The sequence below is a fragment of the Bidens hawaiensis genome, unplaced genomic scaffold, assembly GCF_021521415.1.
Source record: "Bidens hawaiensis isolate Kalapana, Puna unplaced genomic scaffold, B.hawaiensis_p1.1 tig00028244_1, whole genome shotgun sequence".
Classification (NCBI taxonomy): Eukaryota; Viridiplantae; Streptophyta; class Magnoliopsida; order Asterales; family Asteraceae; genus Bidens; species Bidens hawaiensis.
This window is the reverse complement of record NW_027494597.1, coordinates 205,778-229,659: the sequence shown is the minus strand read 5'-3', so window position 1 is coordinate 229,659 and position 23,882 is coordinate 205,778. Positions and strand designations below refer to the sequence as shown.

The 23,882-nt window shown below is 36.9% G+C and overlaps 2 protein-coding genes and 1 pseudogene across 3 annotated transcripts; all 3 read left to right on the top strand.

Annotated features, from left to right (window-relative positions):
- Positions 1-3,796: 3,796 nt before the first annotated feature.
- Positions 3,797-5,798, top strand: LOC143576596 (abscisic acid receptor PYL4 pseudogene; annotated as a pseudogene). Its single transcript, XR_013142972.1, has 2 exons — positions 3,797-4,001; positions 5,422-5,798. The product of XR_013142972.1 is annotated as an abscisic acid receptor PYL4 pseudogene (transcript).
- Positions 5,799-13,669: 7,871 nt separating this feature from the next.
- Positions 13,670-18,208, top strand: LOC143576595 (cytosolic endo-beta-N-acetylglucosaminidase 1-like). Its single transcript, XM_077060651.1, has 11 exons — positions 13,670-13,996; positions 15,151-15,288; positions 15,412-15,521; positions 15,603-15,714; positions 15,813-15,920; positions 16,005-16,117; positions 16,224-16,305; positions 16,377-16,457; positions 16,555-16,610; positions 16,705-16,840; positions 17,513-18,208. Exons 1-11 carry the CDS (start codon positions 13,670-13,672, stop codon positions 18,206-18,208), a joined length of 1,959 nt encoding a protein of 652 aa, XP_076916766.1.
- A 1,027-nt stretch (positions 18,209-19,235) lies between these two features.
- LOC143576594 (cytosolic endo-beta-N-acetylglucosaminidase 1-like) lies at positions 19,236-23,454 on the top strand. The gene is made up of 11 exons (XM_077060650.1): positions 19,236-19,562; positions 20,391-20,528; positions 20,653-20,762; positions 20,860-20,971; positions 21,057-21,164; positions 21,248-21,360; positions 21,434-21,515; positions 21,578-21,658; positions 21,753-21,808; positions 21,904-22,039; positions 22,750-23,454. The coding sequence occupies exons 1-11, from the start codon at positions 19,236-19,238 to the stop codon at positions 23,452-23,454; spliced, it is 1,968 nt and encodes a 655-aa protein (XP_076916765.1).
- The last annotated feature ends 428 nt before the right edge of the window (positions 23,455-23,882 follow it).

Here is a 23,882-nt window from a genome sequence, read left to right as displayed (position 1 = left end):
CGGGAAGCCCCATGCGTACCTGATGGACCGGCCGTCGTTGCCGATGGCGGGGGCATGGTAGCAGCTGCCGTGGTCGCCGCCGCGGTCGCTGCCGCGGAATCCGCAGCAATAGTAACCGCCGGCTCGGTGAATGATGCTGTAAAAATCGCACTCACAGCCGGCGGTGACGTCATCTCGGCTGGAACAGTCGGCTCAAAGGAGTGAGCAACCGATCCAGCGGAAGCAGGCGCAGGCGCCTGGGTCGACGCCTCAGGTAGGCTGCCCAAGCCTACCGTCATTGGCGGAGAGGTACTACTCGGCCCTTCACCCTGGAATGCGCCAACATCCACGCCTGCGTAAAGAAGAAAAGTGTTAAAAAGACTTAAGGATTAAGCTATGAAGATAAAAGCTAAAGGAAAGTTGTACTTACGGATTTTCTTGAGCCTAAAGGTACGGAGAGGCGGGGACGGACCCGATGGAGCCGGCCTCTTTGCGCCGGTCACCGTCGTCTTCTTTGGCTCTCCGGAGGTGACAGTTGCAACCTCCGGAGCGGTGGTCTTATCACCACCGGGATTCCCCGCCACCTCTTCGCTCTCGGTCTCCGAATCAGACCGAGGCGTTGGATCGGCAGTGGAGGCCTTCTCTTTCCCCTTCCCGCCGGCAGCCTTTTTCTTCCGCACCAACGGAGGACCATCTGCGGATTCCTCATCAGAACATACGATTAGAGGAATTCCAGCAGATGTTTCAACATTGAGGGGTCGAGGGTCGAAGAGGGCCTTACCTGGCCGACGGGCGCTAAGGATTTCATGGCCTAGCGGATAGACCTCCACGAACCGATCCGCCGTTTGATCTAGGATGGGCAACTCGTTCTCATCTAGAGCGCGAGTACCCATCCGTGCGGGACCGTCAGCCTCCCGCGGGTTCAGGAGCGACTGCAAGTCGTTCCCCTCTGAAATAAACAAGAAAGAAGTTAGAAGAAATTCAAAATCAACAAAAGGGAAAAAGGCATACCGTAAGGAACAGAGTTCGAACCGTATTCGAGGACGATCGGAATCTTGCGCGCATCAGCCTCCTTCCACACCCGGCTCATCCCCAGCATCACCATCCCGGACTCCGCAAACCGGTAAACCGGAGATTGGACCCGAGATATCTTCGCAAACCATTCTGCCTCCTGGTAGCTGGAGGCGTGAAGGCTGGGAAGTGCTTGCCCGTTCTTGAATTTCATGGCAATGGGGATGGCGCGAGCGGATATGAAGAAGAACTCCCGCTTCCACGAGCGAAGACTGCGCTCGGTCGCGCAGATCTTTAAACCCTTGATTCGGGTTGTCAGGGTATACCACCCCTGGATGCACCTCCAAGTATAGAAGGTCATCAGGCGGTCAACATAGGGCTCAACGCCCAAAATCCGGCACACCCACTCGAAGTGGCGAATCTTGGCGATCGCCATAGGGTGCAACTCGGTCAAATGAACACCGTGCCTCTCAAGGACACGGTAAACAAACTTTGTCAATGGGAACCTAAGATTCCCATAAACAAAGAATGCTGCATAAACCCCGATCTTGCCTCTGGGGGCATCGTACACAGTATGATGGGGTTCAGGAAACTCAGGCTCGAGAGACTCGAGCATGAACTTCCTGACGACATACCGGTACAGATCGCCAGGCAGAGCACACTGGCACTCGCCAGCAGTACTCCTGTCATCGGCTGTGGATTCAACATCACGAGACGATATCTTGTGAAGGAAAGAAGAAGAAAACGATTTCGGGAGAATGCTTGCCTGAAAAGGTGAGTATTCGCCGGAAATCGCAAAGAAGATGAAGAGAAGAGTGAAAGTGTGGATTACAAAGAACCCTCTCCCCCTTTATATACTAATCGCAATTAATGCGATGAAATTAATGCGGAAGAGAGAGAAAACGAAGGTGCAATGAAACTATGACACGTGGCAAAAAGCAAGCTGGCAACAGCTGTTGACAGGACGCATACCATTAATTTCGCGGCCACGCGCCCGAAAAATCGCGCCCACGCGCCTGAAAAAGCGACTGGAATGACCATGTACTATCACGTCACCATAACTTCCTGCACGTCCTGACACAGTCAGAAGAAACCGTCGCACGACGTTTCAGAGGTTTGGACTGTTCTTATCCTTTCACCAACTCTTCGAATTTCAAAATTCAAAAAGATTCAAAAGTAAGCGGGAAAATACCCCTTAACTTGGCAACCAAGTAACCGTCAGACGGATGCGGGTACAGTGTTAAGGCAAAACCCTTCACATACCTAGCACCCGCAGGGAATTGAAGCCATGAATAACTTGGCAACCAAGTAACCGTCAGACGGATGCGGGTACAGTGTTAAGGCAAAACCCTTCACATACATAGCACCCGCAGGGAATTGACGCCAGGAATACCTTGGAAGTAAAGTAACCGTAAGACGAGTGCGGGTACAGTGTCAAGGCAAAACCCTTCACGTACTTAGCACTCTGCAGGGAATTCAAACCAAGAAGGATCTTCTGGGCCATGCTTGCGGAAACGGGAATAACATCCCCGCACGACGGGAACGTTGAGAACTATATTGTTTGAAACTCCAAGATGGAATTGGTGGTTTTAGCATAATTGATCACTATGTTGAAAACTACCAAGACCCCATGGAGAATCCACACAAGTGGGACTCAACGCTCCTGACGTGCGAGGAGGTTACAAACCTACCCGCTTCACACCCAAATATCAAGCAGAAAAGTCGAGAATTTCTGCGTGACATCAGGAAAACCGCGGGATGAATCACCACGGAAAACCGAAAAACTAAACCCTTCTCAAAACCCCTTGCTAAGTCCAAAAGTTCACCTCACTTATTAATAATTCATGAGAAGAACATTGGACTGGGGGGACTTGAAGAGGTAGGTCCCAGCAGAGTCCAGTTGGACCCGCAAGACTCACCTTGAACAGGGACGTCTGCGCAATGACCAACTGCTCCAGCAGGACCCACCATGCTCAAAGAACCTTACGCGCAGTACGCCAGCTGTACCCGCAGGGAAAGCCTCCCAATGGTGAAGTACCCCGCCTGTTCCCGCAGCTGCGGATACAAGCCATCAGGGAAGGCTACCCGCATTAACAGCAAGGCTACACGCACAAGGCATTCGTTACTTCAGTAGTCACATGAAGGAATGAGCAAGGCGGGAATACTCCCGCCTAAATGAGCCAGTCCGTATGCTTCTGGAAGGTCTTTCGTACTATACCTACTAAGGTATGGGCGGAACAGACAATTTGACGAGAGCAGCCCATGAACTAATCACAGGGTGACAGCTCACCGACAACAATACGAGGAGGAGCACCCTCTAGTACTGTTTGTCACTATTAGCCGCTGCCTACTCACCAACCCTTATGATGGGACGTGCGCAGCCTACAGTTGGTGGAACAGTATACAGCCGACCTTATTACTGTTGGCCGTAACCTATCCACCAACCAGCATGGCCTGTGCGTAGTCCACTGTTGGTAGAACAGGAATACTATTCAGCCGGCTGTACCTGCTTGGAAACCTACCTTCGGCTATAAATACTCCAACACCTTGGAATGGTAAGGACATCATCTGATATCTCAATCTTATCTAGCAATCTCTTAATATACACTTATATTCAGAGCAATCTAGTCTGATTCTCACGCCGGAGGGTGGTCACAAGGAGGAACCCCCCCCCCCTTCTCAGTGACGAGCTTACGGTGTCTGTTTTGCAGGTCTCCAGAAGAACAACCTTCTCTGCTAGACCTCATCCGTGGGAAACATTACTTAACCCCCAGATTATCTATAATCTGCCTGTGGGTTCACTTAGTGTTTCTTCAACCGCCAACCACCACAAACAACCACCAACCACCACCATATGGAGACTCCCATCCTCCATCTACATCCCGGAAGATCTCACCCACCACCACACACACACTGTTGGGCCCCATCAGTGCTCCTCAGCCGTCGTTCAAACGATATCCGCTCCCATCTCCTCCGTCTGGTCTGTCGTCCGTCGTTTCGATGAACCTCAGGTGATTTTCTAAAACGACTCAGTTTTGCTATCCAAAAAAGTGTTAGCGGCACAATTTTTTGACTGTTTTGTTTCTGTATCGATATAAACACTAGCTAGATTTTCGTAAACTTTTTAATGATATATTAATATAACTTCTCTATCTGGTCCTTCGACGTTCGACAAAGTCGACAAACCACATGTAATTCTTTTAAAAACGACTCGGTTTTGATATACAAAAAGTGGTAAGTGGCACAACTTTTTGTCTGTTTGTCTTCGGTATAGATATAAACACTAATTACTAGTAGACACTGCTTTTTAATGAAATATTAATATAACCTCTCTATCTGGTCTGTCGTTCAACGTTTCGACAAACCAAAAGTAATTTTTAAAAATGACCCAGTTTTGCTATTCAAAAAGTGTTAAGTGGCTTAACTTTTTGCCTGTTTGTCTTTTTTATAGATATAAACAGTAGTTTTCAGTAAACACTAAATTTTAATGAAATATTAATATAGCTTCTCCATCTGGTCTGTCGTTCGTCGTTTCGACAAACCAAAAGTAATTTTTTAAAACGACTCAGTATTGCTATCCAAAAAGTGGTAGTGGCACAACTTTTTGTCTACTTGTCTTCTTTATAGATATAAACACTAGTTTTTAATGAAATATTAATATAACTTCTTCATCTGGTCTGTCGTCCACAAATCAAAAATAATTTTTAAAAACGACTCCATTTTGCTATCCAAAAAGTGTTAATGACCCAGCTTTCTGTCTGTTTGCCTTCTGCATTTATATAAGGGAAAATCTCATAGAATAGTAACCAACTTTCAAAAGTATTCCAATTAGGTCACTGATGCATATTTTCTCCAAATCGGGTCACTAAATCTTCAAATCAAGTCTCACCGATTTTTGTGTACATCAAGAAAGAAATGGATGATAAGATGTGGGTGTCGGAATTTGCAATATATGTTTTTAAATTTAAAAATTTTAAAAAAACGTTAATTATATTAAAATTTAAAAATAAAAAATAATATTCACGTCGTCACTCAACGTCAACTTCAAAAAAAGATAAAAAGATTTCATATGTGAAACAGAAAAGAAATTGGCTAAAAAACATGTTAAAACTTTTAATTTAATCAAACACGAAAGTTGAGTGACCTAATTGGAACATTTTTATAGTTAAGTGACATAATTAAAACACTTTTGAAAGTTGGTTACTATTTTATGAAGTTGTTCCTTTATATAAACACTAGATTTTAGTGAACACTAGTTTTTAATGAAATATTAATATAACTTCTCCGTCTTCGACAAACCTCGGGTTATTTTTAAAACGACTAAGTTTTGCTATTCAAAAATTGTTAGCGGTTCAAGTTTTTACCTCTAGATCTTCTATATAAGATATATATAAACATTTTAAGTAAACATTTTTTTTTATAAATTCTCAGGTTTACAAACACTTCCTCAAAAGCGGTCATGTGATTCTCGGTGACGGTGATGTGGGATCTTTAAGAGAAGTCCACGTGGTGTCTGGACTGCCAGCTGGATCCAGCACCGAAAGACTTGAGATTCTTGATGATGATCTTCATGTTATGAGTTTTAGTGTTGTGGGTGGTGACCATCGGTTGAATAACTACAGATCTGTTACCACCCTCCACGTGTCACCGATCTGTGATGAGCACACGGTTGTTGTGGAGTCTTATGTTGTTGATGTGCCGTCGGAGAATACTAAGGAAGAAACATGTGTGTTTGTGGATACTATTGTTAGATGTAACTTGATTTCGTTGAAGCAACTTGCTGAGAATAATGTGGTGAAGAACTAAGTCTAAAGAGGTTTAAGGAGTATAGATACACCGTCTGATATCTAATCTCATATACCGGTGTTCAAGTGGATGTCAGATGGCCGTTTTAACCCAAAAAAAAAAATCGAAGACTTGATCGTTCGATGTTGTGAAATCAGATGGGGTGGTTTAGCTATATAGCATGACAGAGTAAATAACTAATCGGATTCAGATCAACAAGCTTGTGGATTAATGTGTTTTCTTTTTTCATGGATTTAACTAGATCCATGATGTGGGTAGAGATTTAGAGAACAAAGTTAATTTCCAAGTTTTTTATTTTTATTTTTATTTTTTTATTTTGGTTGTTCATGTGTTTTTGACTAGTGTATTTTTACATGGTTTCATGTTACACTATAGAAGAAAGATTTCAGAGGTTGCTTGGAATATTTTGATACATTATTTCATTGTTTATTGTCGTTTAAAACTCTGTAATAAACTTCAATTTTTAATGTGATTTTGAGCTTTTTAATAATTATTCGTTAAATCAAACTTGAAGTTGAATAATTAAACAATGAAATGCATGTATGCTAATAATTGATAGTATTAAACTATTAATATCTTTTGGTTTATTGAACAAGTTGATAAATTTGGAGTCTTTCGAAATAACTTACTTTTGATCTCTCTAGCAAAAATGAAAGTCATTAAATAAATAATTAAGACATATTACCTTGAATGAGATATATGATATCACTACAATTACTGATGTTCAAAGTCGGATATCCGAACATTTTAAATACTGGATTTCACTATTCGAATCCGAGAAATACTAGGTTTCACTATTCGAATCCGTGATCGATATATCATATATAATAAGTGATTGATATATCCTGAAGGTATAACTTGGATTAAAAAGAATTATTCTAATTTTGGGCCGTTAGACATACCATAACCTGTTACATACTACCCACTCAATTTAAAATAAATAAATAAAACAATAGCCTTGTTATAACTAAATTAGTAATTAAACAGCTGGACGGATGTCCAGATACGATGATACATTAATGCAAATCGACCCATATAGAAAACTATAATAAAAGTAAGAACTACACGCAAAGACAGATCAAACGAAACCCAACAAAAAAAGAAGACCCAACTGAAGAGATACGAAAGTTTCCACCCATAATAAGCCGACTTATATAAGTATCCGGCCGGCTCCATGATATTTATCTCCAAAGAGGGTGATTGAAGACGTGAAGTCTGTTTCATTTCATTTTGGAAAACCAATCCTGTGGATATCTTGAAAACTTTGTCTATCTTTAACATTCGGTCATCTATCTTCGTAATTCTATGTGTCTATCTCTTATAGCTAGCGTTACATTTAATTCATGAATGATTCATTATATCATCTTACACAATAGGTGTAAAACATTAAATATATTTACTATACATTATTGTTATCTTTATACATTAAAAATATGTAACATTCTTATTTATATATTTTCTATGCGTAATTGCATAAATTCATGTATTTACGTGTGATTATGTATAAAATGTTCATGTCTATATGTAACTTCTAAATATCATATATATATATATATATATGTTTTTTGTTTATATGGATTATGTTTATGTTTTCAAGACAAACAATAGTGACACTTTCGTATATATGATATGAATCGAGTTGTACCATTTTCTTTAAATAACACGTTATTCTCAAAAGTATCATCTAGTCTACTTAAGACCAAAATTAGATCGATAACTCGATAAGGTATCTAGTCTATATATCATGGTTGAAAATAAAAACAGAAAATCTGAAATCTAAATATGCGGATGGGTATTATGGATCAGGTATAAGATCAAGTATATTATACACGAGCACCTATTATATTTAGAGCATGCATTTAATTAAGTAGTTTACAGTTATAAGTCTCGTAGTGTTTACTCATTCAGAATTCATGTAATAGAGCTTCATGTGAAATAATATCATTTTCAAAACTTTTGTTAATACTAATTTCGTTTACGATGTAAATACATATCAAAAGACTACATTAAACAATTTAAGCATGAGTTTTACACATTGTTTCAAACAAGTCAAATAAAAACCCAGGTCATTTTACGTTGAACATGTCAAACAAAGCTCTACTATGCACGTTTATACAAGCAGTGTTGCAAAATTCCCGACTAGACACCGATTAATCCCTGATTAATCGCTAGTCCCCACTTTACTGATTAATTTTAGGCTAGTCGGCCAATTAATCGGTCAACAGTCAAATCCGGTCAAAATCGACGGTTTCCGACGAGATTCCGACCAAAATCAACGGTTTCCAGCGATATTCCGATCAAAATCAGCGGTTTCCGGCGAAATTCCAGGAAAAAACCAGAGGTTTCCAGCGATATTTCAACCAATTTTCAGCCAAAATATGTTTGTTTATGTATAAAACTGAAAACTACATAAAAAATGTGTGATATAAAACTAAAAAATATATATTAAAGTCTGATCTTATTAATTGCTAGTTCCCACCGCACCGTCTGACCAGCGATTAGCGATTTTTGTAACACTATATATGAGTATGCTATACAAAGTAACTAATAAAAAAATGATATATCTCAGTTCAAGTACTCTTGTTAAAAGATGGTATACTTTTTAGTTATAACTTATAGGTCTTCTGTAAAAGTAAATGTAATTTTGGTATGACTTTCAAAATATGAAATAATTAAAATGGGAAATTAATAATACCAGTTAGAAAAACCATTTCCAAGTGGTGATCTCTTATAATAAGAGATGAGAGCTTTAAGATTTTCAAGATTCTCGGGGCCCAAGTGTTTATAATGACAAAAATTCTTTTAACTCACAGTATGCATATAGTAAAATCCATTATGCTAGAAATTAAAATCATACCAAAATGCTCCGGTTGACCAAATCCTAGTCTTCTTCTTTAATGTATAGAAACGTCATACTCTTTTTAAATTATCATTTAAGATATTATTTACATATTTAGAGTGAACTATGATTTTCGTTAATGTGGTTTGTTCAAATATGCGGTTTTAGTAAAGTGGTTTCAAATTTGCTATTTTCGTCCTTGTGATTTCATTTCACTTGCAATTAAACCCGAATTCACTAATCTTGTTAAGTCTGGTCGTTAAACCCATCATGTCCTTCACGTGAGGGCATTTTTGTTCTTTATTTTTTTTTTCCAAAATACACCCAACCCCTCACATAAAGGGGCTTGCGAATTAGGACTATGGTTTATTTGTGGAGGAAAAGGACAAAATTGCCCATCACGTGAAGGACACACTGATTGGTTTAACGACCAGACTTAACGGGATGAGTGAATTCGGGTTTAATTGCAAATGAAATCCATAGAGATGAAAATCACAAATTTAAAACTATTTGACTAAATCACATATTTCAACAAGCACATGAACGAAAACTGCAGTTTACTCATGTATTTATAAGAAAATAAATTCAATAGAAGTGGCTAAAATAGAAAGAATATATATTTTTATCAAAACTTAGACCAAGCATTGTGAGTGGTGTTTTGAGGCCAAAACGTCGGGTACCCCCCCCCCCCCCCAACACCACCATCCCAACCACCCACATTTTTGGTGGTTTTTTGGGATTGAACATTGTGGAGACAACATTGATGAGCCTGTGTTTTGTTAGAGAGAGAGAGAAAGGGGGAATAATTAACGATTATAGAAGAGTTGTAGGCATTTTACCACTCCATTAGTTTTCTACAAAACATTGAAATGTTGATCGCACGTCACATGACGTAAAATGCCGGAGGATATCTAGTTTTAAACATTTAGCCTTACTCATAGAATTTAATAAAGTCCATTTTGTTTCACGAGGCGACAGTGACGCCTTAGTTTTTCAAAAGCCAAATTTTAAAGGTTAGTCACTAAAAATGGAAACAAAATTTTGAAACTAATAAATTAAGTGATTCGGAATCAAAATACACACAATTTGTTGTACACTTGTACTTGAGCAATCGAGTGGAGGATTAAAAAATTGCCCACAACCCTTAATATTTGATTATACATTACATATAATAATAAACTTATTAAATCATCTAGTTTCACATAGTACTGCTTTATTAACATTTGTAAAAAAAATAATATAAAATATCTTAATCAACAAAAAAGATTGCATGAATATCGAAATTAATTACTAAATAATAAGACATAAGACATAACTAATATGGTAAAATAGGAGGTTTCAGAAATTGCATTCAATGGGATAAAATATTTTAAAGCATTGCACTAGTTAATTAACCTATATATATATATATATATAATAATAATAATAATTCAAGCATAGTACTACTTTATTTGCATTTTTTTAAAAAGCATAAAAAATTTAATGAATATAAAGCGTTGAGTAAAATATCAAACAAACAAAGTTATGACTGAATAATAAGAAGCAATTAATACAATAAAATAGAAGCTTTTAAGAAATTAGAGTTTATAAAATGCTCAACAAACATGATAACCGGTTAGAAGAGTGGATTTAATTAAAATACTAATTATTTATAAATTAAAAACTTATGAATAAGTTTTAATGTTATTCGTGCCACAAATAGGTTACACAGGTTGAATTCATTAGGATCTGCTTCTAATCGTATGATATGCTTATTCGTTCACGATACAAACCCATTTAACTCGATATGTCATATACTGTGTTAACAGGTTAAGTTATAAAAGCTAGCTCTAATGTTATTGTGTTGTGAGTACTTTTTAAATTACCACGCACAAGCTATTTAAAAATAATCAAAAAGTAAAAAAGTAAAAAAAAATAGAGTAGATTTGTGAACGCTATTGTAGTTTAGTAGAGGCGTGTCTCGTGCCTGTAGCGGTGAAGAAAGGGGCAAATCCCAACTTGACACTGTCAGGGTGTACGCGACGTTGACATTGACATATAACCTTACATCTCGCTTAGACTTATTTTAACGTTAAAACATATCGGGTTTTTTAATAGACCATCAACCTTGATTACAAAAGATGTTCTAGATATATCATACTAGCTCTCTATAAGATACTACAACTATAATTCTGAATTTGATGCATTATTTGAATTTTGAACGATGATCATTCTAGAATACAAAGCACACGGTTTTCTCAACACACTTAAATTACTTTGTTGTCACCAAAGGGGTCCACTTACCCACAACTTGACATCGAATCCTCCCACCTCGTATTTATATCAACAACTTGATACACTTCTTTATACTTTTGTTACTTTAATTCTTAACATTTACCCTTTTTAGACTATATTTCCATTGGAGAAAGTACTTTATTGATAATGAAGTCATGTTTCATTTTCTTTCTACATTTTAACATTTTAATAAACTTAGTGTACACATATTTCCAATGTTCAATCAAATTGGTTTGAAGTTTGAACCGATGGCGGTTAAGACTTTTAAGAATTGAGAGTAGTGGTCCAAGTCGTCCACCATTATTTCACTAGTGGCTAGGCTCACTCAAGTGGGAAGTCAGTCTAAAAAAGTCCTTCACTAAGGTTTTGACTTTATCATGGACCCAAACGCATAGTCTGTTGATCCATGTGCAGTTGTGTTAAAACTATCTAAACCATTTACCGTAAAGGCAAACAAGGCGTATAGTTCAGAAGTCGTGTGCCCGAGGGGGTAAGACCACCATCCTTAATGATAGTTCCTTCCGTACATCATTCACCAAGACTCTTAAGATTCCCATGACAGCAGCGTGTGAGTCGTGGCTAGTGACTGGTTTAGGGGAACGTTTGTCTCAAAACTAGCGATATATGGATAACGACCGATTTAGCAATTGGTGGATGAAACTAATTTATCAATCTCATATTCATTGCCAAAATTTCGTTATATACAATTAAGCTTTATATTTATTTATTTACTTTGTTTCTTTCGGTTTATTTATATTTACAAATGTGTTTAAAGACACACATCCATATATAAAAACGCAAATTAAATAAAAGATTCATATATAAAAGAAATGATGCACAAATATCCCAATATAATATGAGAAATTATCCAAATGAAAAGCAAGATTGTAATTTTAGATAACAAACACCACGACGAATAATAAAGTTATAAATATGTTAATCTAGGTTGTTGAGATATAAAATTAAGTTAAATGGGTCATAAACAGGTTGATAGGTCAACCTTTTCAATTAAGTTGCTTTGTGGGCGATCTACGTATCTAATCAAGTTAAACATGTTAACTAAAATAGTCAACTAAATACAATCCAGTTTATAAACATGATAGATTTGTAAACTAAAACTGTTGATTATTTTCATAAAATTGTAATTCGTTGGTACAAAAAAGTTACGTAAACAAAACAATGCAATGATATATTTGGGAATCAAAAAGAAATAATAAAAAGAAAACAAGGAAAATAGTTTAAAAAAAAAAAGGAAACAAAATCTACAACGTCATGCACCGCCTTTTCTTTTTATTCCCCGTGCACGTAACACCAAAAGGTGCACTTGCCAGATTTTCCGGCTGAAATACTCCGTTTATAATCCGATGCTGGAACCTAAAGCTAATCCACACATCCCGTGCGGTACCTCTTTCCCTTTAAACCTTCCAAACCATTTATTGTTCCGATCGACTTGGAGATTTTGCGTTTTAAGGTACACTCGTTTAACAAATCGTGTTTTTAGTAAATAATTACACATGTTCTGTTACTATGATTACGGTTAAGAGGTTTGTATAGCGGTATAGGTCATCTGTTGTGATAGTGTGAAATGTGATTAAAAAAAGTGTCACGTGAGATGATTTCATATTTCACGTACAAAAACTTGTGTCTTGGTAATGAAATGTGATAGAGATCATAGAGTGGTGAGTTGAGAATAACTAATTGTTTCATATTATTAATTATTAATTAATATTAATTGAAAATTAAAATATCAGAAAAATGACGTCCTGGCGTCTTTTAGGATCTAAGATCTTCACAAACTATAGGGCTGTGCCCCTTTCACAATTGTGTTGTCATTTTGTTCATGTCTCACTCATTTCACGAAGCTCACAATACATATTTTTATACATACTATTTAAACACAAAAAGTTATGGTACTTTTATTAAGTGTTCGGGATTCCTTATCTTGGCTTTCTTATGACTTTTCAATTTTTTGAAAAGTTAAATGATATTTGGAAGTCTTTATTATGATAAGTAGAGAAGTTGCATAAGTTACAACTTTGTAACTTATGACTTTTTCATAAGTCATAAGTACCAAAATAAGGAATCCCAAACACCCTCTAAACTAAAGATTTATCCGAAGCAAGGATTTATATTCATGATTAATGAAATAAAATGATATTTCAGGATTATAACAATTGTCTCTCTAATATAATTTTGAAAGTTAACTAATTATTAGAACATATGCATGTTTACAGTTCAAAAGGGAAAAAAATTTATTTAAATTTGGGTTTGTCAGTTGTCACCTTTTCCTTTTGAAGCCCATTTATTAAATTCATGGACAGGCCCAAATGAAAAGGGCCATGGGCCATCTCTAGTTTCAGTTTGGTGCGACACAACAAAAGCGTGATTCACCTTATTCTGATCAAGATTAAACTTAAACCTACCCAATTCTGTTGCTAAAGCCAGGAACCAAACACAGATTGGAAACAGGTTTCAAGACCAACAACAATAAGAAATCAACTGATTCGGCAGTCATCTGTCAATATTCTCTCACATGCAGCCAGCATAGAATTATTTAATGGATTCATATTTATCTTATAAAAAATGAAAGTGGGTGAGATGGTGAAGTTGATGGTTTATATATAAATAAATAAACTGGTTTTTGAAACTCTATCAATGGTCTTCATCTCTTTGATAGACTAAGTCACCTTAATCTTCTCTATGCTAAACAACCAACCTCCGTCAAACCTTAGTCTCAATCGAAAACCTCTTCAACTTAACATGACCACACCCGTTTCGTACCCGATCAAAACACTAGAAGACCTTAAAAACCGCACGTACTTCCATTCATTTCATTTTCAGTTCAACAAGGCCTCGGTTCGGTTAAATAGTAAAGATGTTAAGTTGCCGAATAGACGGAGGATGATGGTGTGCCATGATATGGCTGGAGGGTACGTTGATGATAAGTGGATTCAAGGCGGGAGTAATCCGGATGCGTATGCGATTTGGCATTGGTACTTGATCGATGTGTTTGTTTATTTTGCTCATGAGTTGGTTACTTTGCCGCCTCCTTGTTGGGTTAATGCTGCTCATAAACATGGAGTCAAGGTAGTTCTTTATTACGCGTTGACTTTTAAAATTTTAATATGTCTTTCGTGTTTATGCCGTTTGTATTTGATACTTTATTGACGAGTCTGCGTGTCATGGATAATAATGTTATGATCCCAGGAGGCCAGGATTGTTTATATATTTTGATAAAATGGGCCGGGCCCGAGTTCGACTGGGCTTGAGCTCAGCTTATTTTGAGCTTATTTTCTAAAGCTCAAGCTCAAGTTTGGATTGAGTTCGAATCATTTATTATTTATTTATTTATTTATTTATCAATTGATATACATTTTTAATTATATGTATATATTTTGAGAAAAACCTTGAACGGGCCTAAGCTCGGGTCGTTGGGAGCTCTTTTTTCTGAAACTCGAGAGTGGCTCGTGCATTTTTTCAAGCTTGGGCTCGGCTTGTTTGATTTTTAATTTATTTATTTATCAGTTGATATACATTTTCAATTGTATTTATATATTTTGAGAAAAACCTTGAACGAGCCTAAGCTCGGGTCGTTGGGAGCTCTGTTTCTGAAACTTGAGATTGGCTCGTGAGTTGTTTTTTCAAGCTGGGGCTCAGCTTGTTTATTATTTGATTATTAATTTATATATGTTTTTAATTATATTTATATATTTTGAGAAAAGCCTTAAACAAGCGTAAGTTGGGCTCGTGCGTTGTTTTTTCAAGCTAGGGCTCGGACCGGGCTTGGCTCGCTTATTATTTATTTATTATTTTATATATGTTTTAATTATATTTTAATGTTTTGAGAAAAGCCTTAAGCGAGCCTAAGCTCGGCTCGAGCTCGCGTAGTACCTTAAACAAGTCAAATCGCAGCCCGAGCTTGGATGTGTAGTGTGAGCTTAATACTTAAAAGAGGTCAAACTAAAGAGTGCACATGGCTCGTTAAGGCCCAACTAGCCTAAACGAGCTGCCCATACAAGGCTTGAGCTCGAGCTCAATAACTAAACAAGATTTATCTGAGGCTCGGGCTCGGCTCAGTTCGTTTCGAGTTTTTATTGATCTAGGCTAGAGTAGCTCGCACGCAACACAACTTGTTGCTTGTTTATATTACTCTTTTTTATGATAACAGAAGATAACAAAAAAATAAAAATTTATTTGTTGATGAACTTTTGCAGCATTTCTAAATGTTTATTGAATTTCAGGTATTGGGAACTTTTATAGTAGAATGGGATGAAGGAAGGGTGGTTGCCGAGCAGGTCCTGGCAACGCCTGCAGTTGCCAGGATGTACGCCAAGCGGTTGGCTGAGCTTGCTGAGGCATTGGGGTTTGATGGGTGGCTGGTAATTCCATATATTCCATGTCTAGAGATTTTACTTATAGATTTCCAAACTAAGACATATTATTAATTTGTTTTATAAAATGAGAATATTATTGGTAGCATTCATATTGTCCTGTTTCAACAGATAAATATGGAGGTCAGTTTGGATGTAGAAAAGATTCCCATTTTGAAAGAGTTTGTTAGCCATTTAACCGAGGTTATGCATTCTTCGGTTCCTGGATCTTTAGTTATATGGTAGGTGTTTCGTGTTTCTAACAATTTTTTTATTTCGTTTTTATTATGAACCGAAGCGTGTGGTTTATTTTTATTATGTAGGTATGACAGTGTTACCATTGAAGGCCAACTGAATTGGCAAAACCAACTGAATGAAAGTAACAAACCATTTTTTGATATTTGTGATGGCATATTCTTGAACTATTCTTGGCAGGTATTTTATTTCCATCAAAATTTTCACTTTTTTGAATATTTGATATATAATTATATATGTTTACTCTATTGTTATGAAATATAATATTTACAATGTAGGAAGATTATCCTGGCCTCTCGGCTGCGGTTGCTGGTGATAGAAAGTTTGATGTCTACATGGGAATCGATGTTTTTGGTAGAGGCACTTATGGTGACGGACAATGGACAGTACGTGCCTAATTTATTCATTAGATTTTAAATACCGTCTTATTTTTTCTTTTAACGTAAAGTTAATCATCTTTTGCATAGTAGACAAATGTAGCACTTGATGTAATAAAGAAGAATGATGTGTCAGCAGCCATGTTTGCTCCCGGATGGGTTTATGAAACACATCAACCGCCTGATTTTCAGACGGCTCAGAATCGGTATTGCATTATGCTGATATTGCTAATTATATACATTTATCTTACAATATAGTTATGTTCTAAGATTTTTTTTTTTTTTTTGTGTGTGTGTGTGTGTGTGTTTTAGGTGGTGGAACCTTGTTGAGAAATCATGGGAAATAACACAAAAGTATCCTAAAGTCCTTCCTTTCTACTCAAACTTTGATCAGGTACATAATATATTAATATGCATAAGTTTGTTGCATTATTTTAGTTTTATAGGTTACATTATTTTTAATAGGGTCATGGTTACCATTTATCTGTCGATGGAAATCTAGTATCCGATGTGCCTTGGAATAATCTTTCAAATCAAAGCTTTCAGGTAGCATATATGAGTTCTTTTGGAAAATATCACATTTTATACTACAATATTTGAATATTTTAAGTCTTAAGACTCATGTTATAACTTTATTTGACAGCCATATCTTGAGTTTTCTGAAGATACAGCAACTGAAGCAATTAAGGCGTTTATCGAGTAAGTTAACGAATATGTATTCGCTGAGTTTTATCTTGTATTTTTAACATAATTCTTTTATTCTTAAATACAATTTGGATGTTGGAACTTTTAGTTTTAAAGGAGCATCTTATAGTGGAGGAGGGAACATTACATTTAAAGGAGTCCTCGAAGGCGATAATTATATCACCAAAAGACTCTTTCAGGGAGAGCTGCATTCGGGAAATTCACCACTTTACTTTACATTCTCGGTAATCCATCGCATCAATAAACTGACTTTTCTTAAGACACTTTTCGACATGTTTACTAATAAATGATTCAATATGGGTTGCGTTAGTCTCAAACGGGCCACACCAGAAATTCTGGCTAAAAAAAGAGGAACCTTCTAAATTGTTTACTCATAGTTCTGTTTTTGTTAGGGATGTACACTAAACCGAAATAACCAGCCCGTAGCCAAAATAACCGATATGACCAAAACCAACCCAAAATCGACGGTTTGGTTTTTATGTTTTCTCAGCAACCGAATTTCCAGTTTGGTTTCAGTTTTGCGTGTACTCCTCCCTTAAAAACCAAACTAAATGCATAAAAAACCAAAAAACCGAACTGTGCCCTTAATAAATGATGTAATAGAAAAAAATTTTATGCCCAAATGTGTAACAATCAATTTATCTAATTAACAAAAAAAAATTTGGCCCAAATAATTTGGGCCTTGTTTTTGCCCAAAAGTTTTAAGCCCATGTGGCAAACGAAAGGTTTTCATTTTTCAAAAACCTAAAAACCGAATTTTTGGCTTTTGGCTCAGTTCCTAACCGACCCATGCACACCTTTATTTTTGTAAAGGTGTTTGCGGGCCAAACAACCCGACCCGGCCCGTTTCAGACTTATTGTCACGATCTTAAACAACTAACATCTACATTCAACAGGTGAAAGCAGAAGGGAGCTCTGTGATCAGTCTCAAACTTGAATTCGCCAAAACCAACGACGATGCAGAAAACACGACAACAATTCTTCTTGCATCACAGGATGACTCATTGCTTAGCATGGAGCGTTTTTCCAGTCAATTTAACACCGTCATAATGCCACATCACGTTAAAAAGCTTGAAACCGCACCCGAATGGATCATACAAGAAACTAAAGTCACAATGCATTCCACATTAACCGGAATCCACGCTCTATGCTACAAGTCAGACCCGAACTCTGCATCATCCGAATATCATGCAGTTTTAGGCCACATTTCCATTAACACTTCTGCAGACAATACTATTTTCCCACCCGCTTCAAACTGGCACGTTGAAAGCCAAAATATCAACTGGAAAACCGATCCTCAAGGAAACAAAACGCTTTCGGTTAATATTATTTGGAAGCTGAATAATAACATTGCTTCTGTGTTTTCTAAGTACAACATTTATGTCGAAAATGAAACAAATGAAGCAAGTGAATCAGTACAAGTATCAAAGTATGTTGGAGTAGCATTAGTGGAGGCTTATTATGTATCTGAGCTTTCGGTTCCAGCTGGCGTTGCAGGCGTTAAGTTTATCGTCCAAGCTTGTGGTTTAAATGGAGATATACAGGAACTTGTTGATTCTCCGTTTATTCGGTTGAGTGTTGAAGGTTTGTAGGCAATTGTTTTAAACTCATTTGATGATGATTTTATTGAGTTGTAGCATGTATCATGTTGTTGATGTGTTTCTACAGTCAAAGCTTCTGATTATATTATATGCATTTAGAACTGTCACAATGTCACATGTATATATACTTGACTCTCCTAATAAGTTAATGGTTCGGTTTGGCGGGGTTTGGAATTTGTTACCCACCGTGTAAACCGAAAACCTTATTATTATTATTATTATTATTATTATTATTATTATTATTATAGTTATTATTATTACTACTATTGTTTAACCCTAAAAATTGCATGTATGATAACATGTTCTGGTCGAAATCACCGACTGGGAAGTTTGGATGAGTCGGTTGGTTGGTGTGCAGGAGTTAAGTGGATGCATAATAAAACAATAAGAATAATTTTAAACACTTACAACATTCGGGGATCTTCCGATACCGCTAGCCACGCCCGTGCAAGGTATTCACACTCGTCCGACGTCCATGCTATAGTTTCCTTTTTAGCCCAAGGTTCGCTGGGGGGTTTCTTTGTGAGTTTTCTCTCACGCCTTTTTAACTTTGGCTCGATCCAGCATGAGTCTTCAGATCTGAATGTGTCTCCGGCACAGTCTCTTCTTCCTCTTGTTCGAAACTGGCCATCGTGTTGGGTACTGGAAAACCGGAACTAAGCGGTTGCATGCATGCCCTCATGCCCGGGTGGCACCGACCGTGTACGGATACTGAGGGGTCGGTTGGGTAGTGTTTGGTTGCGGATTATTTGGGTTAGGATTGTATGAGTCGGGTCGTCGGGAGTATTGACCGAATCCCAGCATAGAATTATTTAATGGATTCATATTTATCTTATAAAAAATGAAAGTGGGTGAGATGGTGAAGTTGATGGTTTATATATAAATAAATAAACTGGTTTTTGAAACTCTATCAATGGTCTTCATCTCTTTGATAGACTAAGTCACCTTAATCTTCTCTATGCTAAACAACCAACCTCCGTCAAACCTTAGTCTCAATCGAAAACCTCTTCAACTTAACATGACCACACCCGTTTCGTACCCGATCAAAACACTAGAAGACCTTAAAAACCGCACGTACTTCCATTCATTTCATTTTCAGTTCAACAAGGCCTCGGTTCGGTTAAATAGTAAAGATGTTAAGTTGCCGAATAGACGGAGGATGATGGTGTGCCATGATATGGCTGGAGGGTACGTTGATGATAAGTGGATTCAAGGCGGGAGTAATCCGGATGCGTATGCGATTTGGCATTGGTACTTGATCGATGTGTTTGTTTATTTTGCTCATGAGTTGGTTACTTTGCCGCCTCCTTGTTGGGTTAATGCTGCTCATAAACATGGAGTCAAGGTAGTTCTTTATTACGCGTTGACTTTTAAAATTTTAATTTATCTTTCGTGTTTATGCCGTTTGTATTTGATACCTTTTTGTCGAGTCTGCGTGTCATGAATAGTAATGTTATGATCCCAGGATTATCAAGTCCTGTGAGTTTTTTTTTTAAGTGGGGCTTGGATTGAGCTAGGCTTGTTTATTATTTATTTATTTATCAATTGATAATACATTTTTAATTATATTTATGTGTTTTGAGAAGCTCGGGTCATTGGGAGCTCTTTTTCTGAAACTTGAGATTGGCTCGTGAGTTGTTTTTTCAAGCTCGGGCTCGGCTTGTTTTTTATTTAATTATTAATTTATATACGCTTTTAATTAAATTTATATATTTTGAGAAAAACCTTAAACGAGCCTAAGCTCAGCCCGAGCTCGGATGTGTAGTGTGAGATTAATACTTAGAAGAGATAAAACTTAAAAATGCGCATGGCTCGTTAAGGCCCTCACTAGCCTAAACGAGCTTCCCATGCAAGGCTTGAGCGTGGCTCAATAGCTAAACGAGATTTATCTGAGGCTCAGGCATGACTCAGTTCGGTCCGACTTTTTTATTGATCCGAACTAGAGTAGCTCACGAGCAGCTCGGCTCATTTGCACTCATACCCAAGATCAATGAATGCAATTTTTAAGACTTAGTTTTGCTGTCCAAAAAGGGCTAGAGACACAGCTTGCTGCCTGTTTGTCGTCTGGTTCGTTGTAAACACAACTCTTTTTTAATGATAACAGAAGATAACAAAAAAAAAAATTATTTGTTGATGAACTTTTGCAACATTTTTAAATGCTTATCGATTTCAGGTATTGGGAACTTTTATAGTAGAGTGGGATAAAGGACGGGTGGTCGCCGGGCAGTTTCTGGCAACGGCTGAGGTTGCTAAGATGTATGCCGAGCGGTTGGCTGAGCTTGCTTATGCATTAGGATTTGATGGGTGGCTGGTAATTCTATATATTCTATGCCTAAAAATTTGATATATTATTGATGCTGCTGTATGTATTAATTTGTTTTTAAAACATGTATATGTTATTTGGTAAATTGTATATTGACCCTGTTTCAAAACAGATAAATATGGAAGTCGATTTGGATGCGAAAAAGATTCCTATTTTGATAGAGTTTGTTAAGCATTTAACCAGTGTCATGCATTCTTCTGTTCCGGGATCTTTAGTTATATGGTAGGTGTTCTAAATCTAAGAAACATGTATTGTTACAAAATTTTTGTATTTTGTTTTTGTTATAAACCGAAGCGTTCGCTTTACTTTTATTATATAGGTATGATAGTGTAACGATTGAAGGTCGACTATGGTGGCAAAATCAATTGAATAAGCATAACAAACCATTTTTTGATGAATGTGATGGCATATTCGTGAACTATTCCTGGCTGGTATTCATTCTATCAGTAGCTTCATTTTTCTTTTATTTGATTTAAAGTTTAAATATTTACTCCTTTCTTATGAAATATCATGCAGCGAGATTATCCGCGCCTCTCGGCTGCTGCTGCTGGTGATAGAAAGCTTGATGTCTACATGGGAATTGATGTTTTTGGTAGAGACACTTATGGCGGTGGAAAATGGACAGTGCGTGCCTAATTTATTCATTAGATTTTAAATACCGTCTTATTTTTCATTTAGCGTAACGTTAATCATCTTTTGCATAGTAGACAAATGCGGCACTTAATGTAATAAAAAAGAATGACGTGTCAGCAGCCGTGTTTGCTCCCGGATGGGTTTATGAAGAAAAACAACCAACTAATTTTCAGACAGCACAGAATCGGTATTACTTAAGAAATTCATATTTATCTTACAATGTAGTCTGTTCTAAGATATCAGGCTTTTGTTTGTGTTAGGTGGTGGAACCTTGTTGAGAAATCATGGGATATTACACAGAAATATCCGAAAGATCTTCCGTTCTACTCAAACTTTGATCAGGTACATAATATGCATAAATCATAATGTTGTTGCATCATCTTAAGTTAAGTTTACATTTATAGGGTCATGGGTACCATTTATCTGTTGGTGGAAATCTAGTATCCGATGCGCCTTGGAATAATCTTTCAAATCAAAGCTTTCAGGTAACAATTAACATACTTTTGTTGGTTCCTTTGGAAAATATCACTTTTTGGCTACAATAACTGAATATTTTTTTGTTATAACTTTATTTGACAGCCAACGCTTGAATTTTCTGAAAATGCTGCAACTGAAACAATTCAAGCGTTTATCGAGTAAGTTAACGAATATGTATTCTCCGAATTTTATCCGGTATTTTTAACATAATTCTCTTATTTTTAAAACAAAATTTGTACTTTGAAACTTTTAGTTTTAAAGGAGCATCTTATAGCGGAGGAGGGAACATTACATTTAAAGGAGTCCTCGAAGGCGATAATTATATCACCAAAAGACTCTTTCAGGGAGAACTGCATTCGGGAAATTCACCACTTTACTTTACATTCTCGGTAATCCATCGCATCAATAAACTGACTTTTCTTAAAACACTTTTCGACATGTTTACTAATAAATGATTCAATATGGGTTGCGTTAGTCTCAAACGGGCCATTCCAGAAATTCTGGCTAAAAAAAGAGGAACCGTCTAAATTGTTTACTCATAGTTCTGTTTTTGTTAGGGATGTACACTAAACCGAAATAACCAGCCCCTAGCCAAAGTAACTGATATAACCAAACCCAACCCCAAACCGTCGGTTCGGTTTTAATGTTTTCTCAACAATCGAATTTCCAGTTTGGTTTCAGTTTTGCGTGTACTCCTCCCTTAAAAACCAAACTAAATGCATAAAAAACCAAAAAGCCGAACTGTGCCCTTAATAAATGATGCAACCGAGAAAAATTTATGCCCAAATGTGTAACAATCAATTTATCTAATTAACAAAAAAGGTTTAGGCCCAAATTCTTTAATTTGGGCCTTCTTTTTGCCCAAAAGTTTTAAGCCCATGTGGCAAAACCGAAAGGTTTTCAAAAACCTAAAAACCGAATTTTTAGCTTTTGGCTGAGTTTTCTAACCGACCCATGCACACCTCTAGTTTTTGTCATCATACATAACATTCATAAAACTAAAAAATACACAAAAAGTGTTTGCGGGCCAAACAACCCGACCCGGCCCGTTTCAGACTTATTGTCACGATCTTAAACAACTAACATCTACATTCAACAGGTGAAAGCAGAAGGGAGCTCTGTGATCAGTCTCAAACTTGAATTCGCCAAAACCAACGACGATGCAGAAAACACGACAACAATTCTTCTTGCATCACAGGATGACTCATTGCTTAGCATGGAGCGTTTTTCCAGTCAATTTAACACCATCATAATGCCACATCACGTTAAAAAGCTTGAAACCGCACCCGAATGGATCATACAAGAAACTAAAGTCACAATGCATTCCACATTAACCGGAATCCACGCTCTATGCTACAAGTCAGACCCGAACTCTGCATCATCCGAATATCATGCAGTTTTAGGCCACATTTCCATTAACACTTCTGCAGACAATACTATTTTCCCACCCGCTTCAAACTGGCACGTTGAAAGCCAATATATCAACTGGAAAACCGATCCTCAAGGAAACAAAACACTTTCGGTTAATATTATTTGGAAGCTGAATAATAACATTGCTTCTGTGTTTTCTAAGTACAACATTTATGTCGAAAATGAAACAAATGATACAAATGAAGCAAGTGAATCAGTACAAGTATCAAAGTATGTTGGACTAGCATTAGTGGAGGCTTATTATGTGTCTGAGCTTTCGGTTCCAGCTGGCGTTACAGGCGTTAAGTTTATCGTCCAAGCTTGTGGTTTAAATGGAGATATGCAGGAACTTGTTGATTCTCCGTTTATTCGGTTGCGTGTTGAAGGTTTGTAGGCAATTGTTTTAAACTCATTTGATGATGATTTTATTGAGTTGTAGCATGTATCATGTTGTTGATGTGTTTCTGCAGTCAAAGCTTCTGATTATGTTATATACATATAGAACTGTCACATGTATGTCTTGATTCTTGTAATAAAAAACGGTTCGGTCGAATGGTTTTGAACTTGTTACCGACCATGTAAACCGAACCAGTTGTTTAACCTTTATTATTATTATTATTATTTCAATTTTAAATATAGCAATTGTCATATGTTTTGACCAACATTATTTTTAGAAATTTCAATACAAACTTACAATAAATAAATAAAAACTATAAGCCAACCTTATCATTTTAGAAATTAATTAAAAAAACTAATGGTTAAAAAAGAATGTTTAAAGTCACCGTACCGGAAAAAAAAACTAACGGTTATTTTTAGGAACCG

Coding starts and splice junctions, on each gene's coding strand:
- LOC143576595 (XM_077060651.1), top strand. CDS start 13,670: ATGACCACACCCGTTTCGTACCCGATCAAAACACTAGAAGACCTTAAA. Junction 15,289..15,411: donor TGGGGTTTGATGGGTGGCTG/GTAATTCCATAT, acceptor CTGTTTCAACAG/ATAAATATGGAGGTCAGTTT. Junction 16,118..16,223: donor TTTCAGACGGCTCAGAATCG/GTATTGCATTAT, acceptor TGTGTGTTTTAG/GTGGTGGAACCTTGTTGAGA.
- LOC143576594 (XM_077060650.1), top strand. CDS start 19,236: ATGACCACACCCGTTTCGTACCCGATCAAAACACTAGAAGACCTTAAA. Junction 20,529..20,652: donor TAGGATTTGATGGGTGGCTG/GTAATTCTATAT, acceptor GTTTCAAAACAG/ATAAATATGGAAGTCGATTT. Junction 20,972..21,056: donor TCGTGAACTATTCCTGGCTG/GTATTCATTCTA, acceptor AATATCATGCAG/CGAGATTATCCGCGCCTCTC.